Source organism: Littorina saxatilis, unplaced genomic scaffold, assembly GCF_037325665.1.
Source record: "Littorina saxatilis isolate snail1 unplaced genomic scaffold, US_GU_Lsax_2.0 scaffold_1935, whole genome shotgun sequence".
In the NCBI taxonomy this organism is placed as follows: Eukaryota; Metazoa; Mollusca; class Gastropoda; order Littorinimorpha; family Littorinidae; genus Littorina; species Littorina saxatilis.
In genome coordinates, this window is record NW_027129006.1 from 5,795 (window position 1) to 15,958 (window position 10,164).

The window sequence follows — 10,164 nt, forward strand, 5'->3', positions numbered from 1 at the left end:
CACACACACACACACACACACATACACACACACACACACAAACACACTCCCAGCAAGCACACACACACACACACAAACACACTCCCAGCAAGCACACAGACACACACACACATACACATACACACACACACACACACACACACACACACACACACACACACACACACACACATTCACACACACACACACACACACACACATAGGAGATTCAAACAGGCAGCGTACTTCTGATTTCTCACGCATTTTTATTTAAATCCAAAGAAAACAAAAATTCCATTTCAGTGTTGAGTGAAAATGTTGTCATCATTAAGTCCTTCTTTGTTGTAATCTTCTTCCTTTTCGATTTCAAGTCAACTTAAATTGGTACGCATCCGCAGCGCACGCTTGAGGTGGACAAGATGATGATGTCCATTTTGCGATCGGCCGGACAACAAATGTCACGTTGTATGATGAACACGCGGTTTGTCCATTTCGCAGCCTGGCATGTCGACACTCCAACCTTACATCGAATGCGGTCAGTACCTGGGAGAGATGTCATTCCATGTTTAATTTGTGTTAGTTTTGAACCAACACACCAACACACAGACCAAATAACCCGCCAACAAACAAATAAACCGAACACCCAGACAAATCACGAAAGCAAGAAACAAACAGGCACAGCGACAGACAAGCACACACTTACCAACAGACAAGCACACAAACACAGACACACACAGACACACAGACACTCACATACACACACACACACACGCACACACGCACACACACACACACACACACACACACACACACACACATACAGCGTGTACGCGAGAGAGAGAGAGAGAGAGAGAGAGAGAGAGAGAGAGAGAGAGAGAGAGAGAGAGAAAGAGAGAGACAGAGACAGAGACAGACAGACAGACAGACAGACAGACAGACAGACAGACAGACAGACAGACAGACAGATAGACAGGCAGAGACAGGCAGAGAGACACAGAGCGAGCGAGAGAGGATGTCCTCAAAGGCGATTTAACAAGTTACCAGAATGAGTCTAAAGTCTGACATTTCTACAAATTGATTTGTGTGATAGGGAGGGGGGGGGGGGCAGGGAAGGGGAGGGGAGGATGGTCGCCGGAGAGGATAAGGAAAGCATCAGTGAACATTCAGATTCAATCTACCTGAGCCGATCATTTCAAACGTCAGTGACTGTGGGCTTAAAAAATGGGTTGAGAGAGGTCGTGAGGGAGAGGCCATAAAATGTAAATATATATATCACATAATCAGAATTTGATAACTCGTTTCTGCATGCTTAGAAAATCAAGCTTTTAATCTTGGATCCCTTGATTGTCTCTTTCGATCTGTTTTTGTCACCGCATGACATCCGAACCCTTAATGCTAAAGCTATTTAAAGATAATACCTGTGCTGGGTCTTCTCGTGGTCACCCCTGCAAATAAACAAAATCAATTTGATCAGTCGATTGATAAACCACTATGAAAGTCGCATATTCTCTAACCCTCTCAGTCACTCATTCATCGCTCCTTCCGTCCTTTTCCCCTTCATCTTTTCTTCCTCCCACTCACTCACTTACCCGCTCACACACTTACCCACCTACTCACTCACTCACCAACTCGTCCTCTTATACTCTAACTCACTCACACATTCACTAACTCCACCACTCACTCAACCCTACTCTCACTCTAACACTCTCTCACTCAACCACTTACTCTCTCAACCACTCACTCACTCTCTCACTCACTCAAGCTGTCAATCAATCAACCACTCTCCCACTCAACCACTCACTCTCTCAAGCTATCACTCACTTGCCCACTTAGCACCCACTCACTCAACCACTCACTCAATGTGTTTATTTTTGTTTGTTTGTTTGTTTGTTTGTTTAACGCCCAGCCGACCACGAAGGGCCATATCAGGGCGGAATGTATTTATCTATCAATCCATATATCTACATGTTATTTATGAATGGTGGACTGGTTATTGTTTTCCATCATCCCTGCCACATATATAGCTATCCGGGACTGATGCAAAGTTCTCAGTTTACATGGCAATCTCGATGCTTAAAGGCACAGTCAGCCTCCGTAAACCATCACAGACACTGTCAGGCTTTTACACACAGTACAAACACCCTTTCATTTAAACTCTCACCGCTAGAGAACATCCTAGGTGCCCTCCGTAAAGAGGGAGCAATTTTCAAAGAATGTTTTTGTGCGTGGCTTATCTTACCCCTGAGCCATCGTTAATCCGTGTGATCCAGTTTCCTTTTTTCCACAATTTAGTCGTCAGTTTGTGATTTCAATGCGACTCGCTGTAAGCTTATCTGCAATAGCACGTTATTGTGTACCTCTGAATCTAAAACGCAACAAACGGCTGCGAGTCACACGAACTAGAGCGGTGGAGGTTGACTGTTCAGAGGAACTGGCGCTGAAGACTATGTGTTAAATGCCAGTCTGGAGAACTCGGAGATGAATTTCATTATATATTTCAGTGTAATTGTTTTGAAAATTTGAGAAACAGGTTGTTACAATTGCATTTTCGTAGAAATTCAAATGCAGTCAAGTTTAAACATTTATTTGAATTAGCAAAAAACCGAAAGTGATTGAATTTGATATATTTTATTTAGAGTATTTTTAAAGAGTTCTGATTATTTGATCACGTTTTTTATTAAAACAAAAACGAACACAGAAACATATACATTCCTGTAAAACAATGTATGATTACAAGTATTTAGTTATGAATTAAGCTTGATTTATTTTTGGTTAATTAGAAGTGTTGTGTCTCATTATTACATATCTCTTTTGTCGTATTTATTGCAATTTTTCTTTTTAATTCATGTAACCCTAGGTTTAAAAAAAAAATTGACTTGATTCGCTATGCAGAACCGTCGTCTGCTACGAGAAAGACCTTTTGCGTGACACGTTTCCGTGCTTTTCTTTTTTCAAACGTTCAAAACTTCGAATTGTACTATTCTTGTCTTGATGTAAAAAGACATATTTTATGATTTAAGAATGTTTATGTAACGTGACAAGCTGTCAATTTATTATTTAGATTTTAAAAGTTAGGTCTAGCATCAAAACGAGGCGCATGATAGTCCGTTCGGATAGTCCACGAACATAAATTCTTTGAAAATGTCTCACTCTCGACAGAAAGCAGCCAGGATGTTCCCGTTCGGTGAGCGTTCAAATGGAAGTATGCTTGCACTGTATGTTGAGGCTCAGGGAGCTCAGTGATAGTTTACGGGAGGCTTACTGTTTCTTTTAGTTTCTATCACAAGTATTTGTGTGTTGACCTAGTATAACTGAGACCTGCCATAAAAAAAACTTTTTTTTTAAGATCTTGTCTCCCAGATTGAGCAGTTCCTAAACTTAACTGTCATCATTTTCACGAGTTTTTATTCCTAACCAGCTAGGTAACAAACAAACACAAAATGTTCACACATAAACTATGATTTAAGGTAAAACAAAAGAACTTCAACAGATACCTGCGACGGCGCTGGCGTACTCCTCTTCCGTTCCTTGTTTACACTTGCAGTTGTCAGGGGCAGTGAGGCCCAAGTTCATCACAAAGCCTTGTCCAGAGACGGTGGGGCAGCAGACGACATTTCCGTTGATTCCTCCTGTGTAACCCCAGTTCAGCTGCGTGCACACGCTCTGTCCAACGCGACAGCGCAGCTCTGAAGTAGAAGTACAAGGGGTTTGAGGTAATTATGCTATTTTATTATACTTTTCCCCTTGTAGTGTTTTTCAGTTTCTTTTCACATTGAGTCAACGAGGGTTGTGGTATATGTATGTGCGTGAGTGTGTGCGTGTGTGCATAAAGCGATTCCGAGAAAACTACTCGACCGATCTTCATGAAACTTCACATGAGAGTTCCTGAGTACGATATCCCCAGAACTTTATTTTCATTTTTTCGATAAATGTATTTGATGACGTCATATCCGGCTTTTTGTGAAAGTTGAGGCAGCACTGTCACGCCCTCATTTTTCAATCAAATTGATTGAAATGTTGGTCAAGCAATTTTCGACAAAGTCCGGACTATGGGATTGCATTTCAGCTCGGCAGCGTAAAAATGAGTTAATTAGTTTGCTCATTAAAGTTGTCATTAAAATCGACTTTTTACTAACAGTTTCAAAAAAGATTGCATCGTATTCCCCAATTTCTCCTGATTTCAAACATATACATATGTCATGTTTACTCTAAAAATGTGCTCAGAATATGGTCTCAGCGATTACTGGTTTTGTTTTTTAATGTTAATCTGTTACTTTGATGCCGACAGCTTGACTACATGTTTTTATATCGCTTCACGCAACTTGTTTGGTATTTGGTGACAGAAACAATGAAGTGAGTCTGACATTAGCATATTAAACAAAACAAAGTAGAAAGCGAAAATTGTGTGTGCAGTGACACACAACACTGAGAAATGTAATAAAATTAAAGAAAAGCATTATGTGCTTATGTTATAAAAAAACAACAGTTTCTTTTAGGGCTCCCTACAAACTAAAAGATCCCAGGACCCCCACTTTGAATTTTAAGAGGGTCTATGGACACACACACACACATACATACACATTCACACACACACACACACACACACACACACACACACACACACACGTAAACGCACGCATGCACGCACAGCACACACACACACACACACACACACACACACACAATCAACAGACGGACAAACGGACTGACAGGAATACATTAATGTCACGAAGGTACAAACACGCCTTACGTAACATATCTGCGCAAGCAATCGTTGCAAGAAACAACAGCGTTTTCACCAACATCATGATCACAGTTTAGGTTGTAGTGCAGCAGCCAGCAAAATATTTTTCCTATTCAAAAACAGAGACAAACACATATCAGCAAACGAAAACAACTGCGTGTTGTCTATGAAACGAGCGAAAAAAAAGAGGCAAAGGACTGACACAAACATTAGAACTTTATAAACCAAATAATTAACACACAGACCAAATAACCAGCCAACAAGCAAATAAAACGAACAACTAAACAAAATAATTACGAAAGAAAGAAAGAAAGAAACACACCAACAGACAAACATAAACTGACCAACAGACAAGCACACAAACACAGACTTAGACACAGACACACAGACACACAGACACAGACACAGACACAGACACAGACACAGACACAGACACACAGACACAGACACAGACACAGACAGAGACACAGACACACAGACTTAGACACAGACACACAGACACAGACACAGACACAGACACAGACACAGACACAGACACACAGACACAGACACACAGACACGCACACAGACACACAGACACAGACACAGACAGACAGACACACACACAGACACAGACACAGACACAGACACAGACAGACACGGGACACAGACACACAGATACAGACACAGAGATACAGACACAGACACACAGACACAGACACAGACACATAGACACGTACACACAGACACAGACACAGACACAGACAGACACAGACACACAGACACACACACACAGACACAGACACAGACACAAACACAGACACAGACACAGACACACAGACACAGACACAGACACAGAGACACAGACACAAACACAGACAGACACAGAGACACAGACACAAACACAGACAGACACAGACACAGACACAGACACAGACACAGACAGACACACACAGACACACAGACACAGACACAGACACACAGACACAGACACAGACACAGAGACACAGACACAGACACACAGACACAGACACAGAGACAGACACAGACACAGACACAGACACACACACACAGACACAGACACACAGACACAGACACAGACACAGACACAGACACAGACACACAGACACAGACTTAGACACAGACACACAGACACAGACACAGACACACAGACACAGACTTAGACACAGACACACAGACACAGACACAGACACACAGACACAGACTTAGACACAGACACACAGACACAGACACAGACACAGACACAGACACACAGACACAAACACAGACTTAGACACAGACACACAGACACACAGACACAGACACAGACACAGACACAGACACAGACACAGACACACAGACACAGACACAGACACAGACACAGACATAGACTTAGACACAGACACACAGACACACAGACACAGACACAGACACAGACTTAGACACAGACACACAGACACACAGACACAGACACACAGACACAGACACACAGACACAGACACACAGACACAGACACACACACACACAGACACAGACAAAATGCCACAGACACAAATACAGACACACAGACACAGACACAGACACAGACACAGACACAGACACAGACACACAGACACAGACACAGACACAGACAGAGGGCGTCATTTACACGATATATACCATTAAAGGCACAATTCTTCTTGTGAAAACACTCCAACCCGGCATCTTAAATTTGACCAGACTTTGACATCAAAATGGCCTGATCCTATGTGTATTAATAAGCCTGGGCAGATCTTGGATGGCGAGTCGAATCATCTGTTACAGGGGAATGTTTGTGCTTTCAACATAATAATTTATGCTCCCAAGAACACTCCCACAAACAGAAATAGACCTAGCGCATGTAATAAAAGAACCCACAAACAATTAAAAAAAAAACAATAAAAAAAAACTTCACAGAAAAACGATTCAAATGTAATCATTTAACAAATTATCAAATAGGCTGTCTGAAGGCAACCAACGTTTATCTTATAAGAGACCTCTAGGTACTTCTTCCCCTTCATTTAAAAAAAGCCACTTTACAATGTGTTGCTCTGTATTTCTGTCAATTCAACTCAAGACAAGATTTTGGGAGTGAAATATTAGTTTGCGGCATGGATGCTTATATCTCTTCGTAACGACTTCTAACAATCAGCGCAGCTACACTTCTCGGCAAGGCCTCAAGCCCATCCTTGGCGAAGTCTTTTTTCCAAAAACTCATTTCGAAAGCTTCGCGCGGTTTATGTTGAATTTTGCTGTCGAACGTCAAATCAAGCGTCACATGTCGAACGTCAACATTAGGGGCTCCGTTCACATAATTATGTAACTTCAGCAGGACCGACGACGCACTGCAGATGATCCCAGCCCGCTACACGTTGCATGAAAGGAAAACAGGCCAAGTACTCGTCATAATCCCTATCGCGGCATAAATAATAGGCAGTGCGTCGTCTGTGCCGCTGGAACTGCGCAGGTATATTCTGCCCATTACAATTATTTCAAACGTTGTGGAAAATCTTGAAATGACACTAAACCGTCGTTTTTTTCTGAGAATGTGCACACAACTGTGCTTTTTGTTACATAGTCTCCTGATGTCACAATTTTGTACTCTCAAACCCAAACGTTTTCAATACGGGTCGAATAGAAATTTTGCTGCCGAATTTACAACTTATTTGACGTTCGACACCATACACTTTCAAGAGCATTATTCTATAACAATCAGGAAGCTAAATCGGAACAGTAAATATACGAGTAATATTCAATGTGTACATGTGCAATTAATACAGTTTTAATAATTAATTAGCCTTATTGTCTTCAGGAGATGCTTTACACTAATGCTTACAGAGATATATACTCAACATGTCCGTTTTAAAAGCTTGAATTGTTGAGGGTTTGAAGCAAAAAAGTGTCCCAAAGCCAAAGCTTCAAATAGTGCACAGTATCTGAACATTCCCTTTGTCACACACCACTAACACAAATTAAGATATCTGAGTTGCACATCAGGTTGATTTTTTTAATTGTAAAATACAACTGTCACCCTCTTCTGCGCCACCTTTTAGCACCGAGTCATTTACATAACAGTGCAACATTAAAGGTAGCACACTGGTTTGAAAATGTACTGAATTAGTAACTGCCAAGGTCCCACATTATAGCAAGAATGTGCAAGAATGAGGGATGTACGAGCGCATACATCAACAACCATATTCCACTCAAACAGTTGGGACGCCGTGGAACAAGACGTATCCCCCCCCCCCCCCCCTCTACTTCTTTCCCTCTGTAAACTGGAAGGGCTGTTTATTTGTCGGTGAAAATCCAGCAACAAGCACGAATCCTCGATAGCTCATGGCTTCAGAAGCTAGTCTTTTTCGGCACTACTTTTAGCGACTGAAAAGTTTTGAACGCTCAAATGTACGAAATATACATATCTGGAGCAGACAACACAAACATACCGCAATAAAACTAACAAGTACAGGTTTCATCACACGATATCTATTATAAAATCCATGAGTTTTTTTTAAATCAAAATCCACCTTGTACAAACCAATCTGCGCGAGCAAGTTCTCAAGGCAAGTAACTCTTACACTGTTTTAGTTATTTAAGAGACTAAAGGTGTTCCTGCAAACTGGGGCACTTCGACAAAAGAACTGCAATCCGTCGGTCAATTATCAACTATATTTCATTGTTTAAACAGAACACAAGCAGTCAAATGCATACACCCTCGAATGTAAAGAAAATGAAGCGGTTCCATACACTGTCTTGTCTCAGAAAATCGAACTTCATACATTATTTGACGTTGGAACACGGGTGCAAACTTTCGTCTGCTACTCAATACGACGGAAGAAAGTTTCCTTGGCAATACCAAAATTAATAGAACACACAATTATCTGTCTTTATCGCCTCAGAAGAACAACGGCATAACTATGTACATACTTGATTTTATTCCAAACCAAATAACTGCTGTAAAGTGTTAGCAGAAATGAATAATTTTCATGGAACTCTTCAACCGCGCATTAATCATTCGCATGCCCAGGTAGACTGACAGGGTGACTATATAGGACTCGGTCAAACTGTGGCACACAAAAAACTATTTTTTTCTTTGAAAAACTGAAGAAAGGAGGAATACATTGGTTACACACCTCGTCTCAGTGAATATCAAACATAATGGTCTTAGTTAACGGTCATCATGCCAAATACAAATATATGTTGGTTAAGGATAACCCGACCGACCCTATATTTTTCCCGCCGACCCTAAAACTTTTTTTTCATTTATTAAAAAACACAAACAACTGTTAGCACATTTTGCAAACCATATCGAGACTAATAGGGAAGTAACCTCCTCTAAAATCGACTAAATTTAAGAGAAAAAAATAAGCCGATACTATATCTCTTTTGGTCCCGTTACCATGAACCAACATATTTTTATTTGGCCTCAAAAAGCTCGCTGAAGCTCGCATTTTTCATGATCCACCAACTTCGACCATTATTTCTAATACCCACTGAGACTCGGCATGTAACCTCTACATACAAGAGACAACATGATAATGACGGGGTGATCACTTCCAATCGGATGCATTGACGCTTCTTTGAAGATGACATGAAGCAAAGTGACCAAACAAGTTAATGTGATAAAACGCTCCAAAAACGTATCTTGTTGTTTGACTCTTAAATTTGAAACGTTGGCAGTCTATCTGTTTCTGGTTTCAACATAACAGTCATAAAAATAATCATTTTTATAGCAATAACTAGTCACCTTTTTGACAACACTAATGTGACAGCTGGCTCTATAATTTAATAAACTGCTGTAACAGATATCGTGTTTTGGGCCAAATAAGATGAGAGATAATAAATATTAAACAAATAACTAAAAACACGGATTTTGTAAGTCTGATTTCTTGCCCAAGTGTATAATATTACAAATAATTAATATCAAGCAAATCACAAAAAGCACGGATTGTGTAGATCTTATCATTTGCCCGACTGTCCAGTACGTATTACAGATAAACATAAAATAAATCACCAAACCGCACATACCTGTTCGTGTTTAATCAGTGTGTGCAGGCGTGTTCGCATTACGTATGAGTTAATATGGTTCATATTTATATACTTTTTTTCAGGTCAGTCATATCCGTTTCGAACCTCATCTGTCGCAAGACATGTATACCGAGCAACAAAAGAAACGCGACATATCTTTAGAAATAAGTTTACTTTACATTTGAAAATTGCATAGCTAAAAATCCTGACATTGAAACGAATCGAAATAAAGGTGAGATGTTCTTATAACACTCCACTTCGGTATGGGATCGTCCTTGTTGTCCTGGCCAACCCAAAACCCGCCGGAAGGTCATTATGCGTATGACCCCCGCTGGCGTTGATGACTGTCTTCTTCTTCTTCTTCCTCTTCTTCTTCTTCTTCTTCCGTAGAGGACTGGGTTCTTGCGAACGTCTCAGAG

The 10,164-nt window shown here is 40.8% G+C and overlaps 1 protein-coding gene across 1 annotated transcript; it reads right to left on the reverse strand.

Moving 5' to 3' along the window:
- Positions 1-225: 225 nt before the first annotated feature.
- Positions 226-9,846, reverse strand: LOC138957294 (uncharacterized). The gene is made up of 5 exons (XM_070328429.1): positions 9,746-9,846; positions 4,730-4,832; positions 3,474-3,665; positions 1,398-1,424; positions 226-522 (listed from the first exon to the last, which is right to left on the reverse strand). The coding sequence occupies exons 2-5, from the start codon at positions 4,785-4,787 to the stop codon at positions 356-358; spliced, it is 444 nt and encodes a 147-aa protein (XP_070184530.1). The 5' UTR covers positions 4,788-4,832; positions 9,746-9,846; the 3' UTR covers positions 226-355.
- Between the last annotated feature and the right edge of the window lie 318 nt (positions 9,847-10,164).

Excerpts from the sequence above, each read along its gene's own strand:
- LOC138957294 (XM_070328429.1), bottom strand. The coding sequence starts at position 4,787 with ATGATGTTGGTGAAAACGCTGTTGTTTCTTGCAACGATTGCTTGCGCA. Across the intron at positions 3,666-4,729 it reads TGCTTGCGCAGATATGTTAC|AGCTGCGCTGTCGCGTTGGA; the intron begins GTAAGGCGTGTT and ends CTTCTACTTCAG. Across the intron at positions 523-1,397 it reads CACGAGAAGACCCAGCACAG|GTACTGACCGCATTCGATGT; the intron begins GTATTATCTTTA and ends CATCTCTCCCAG.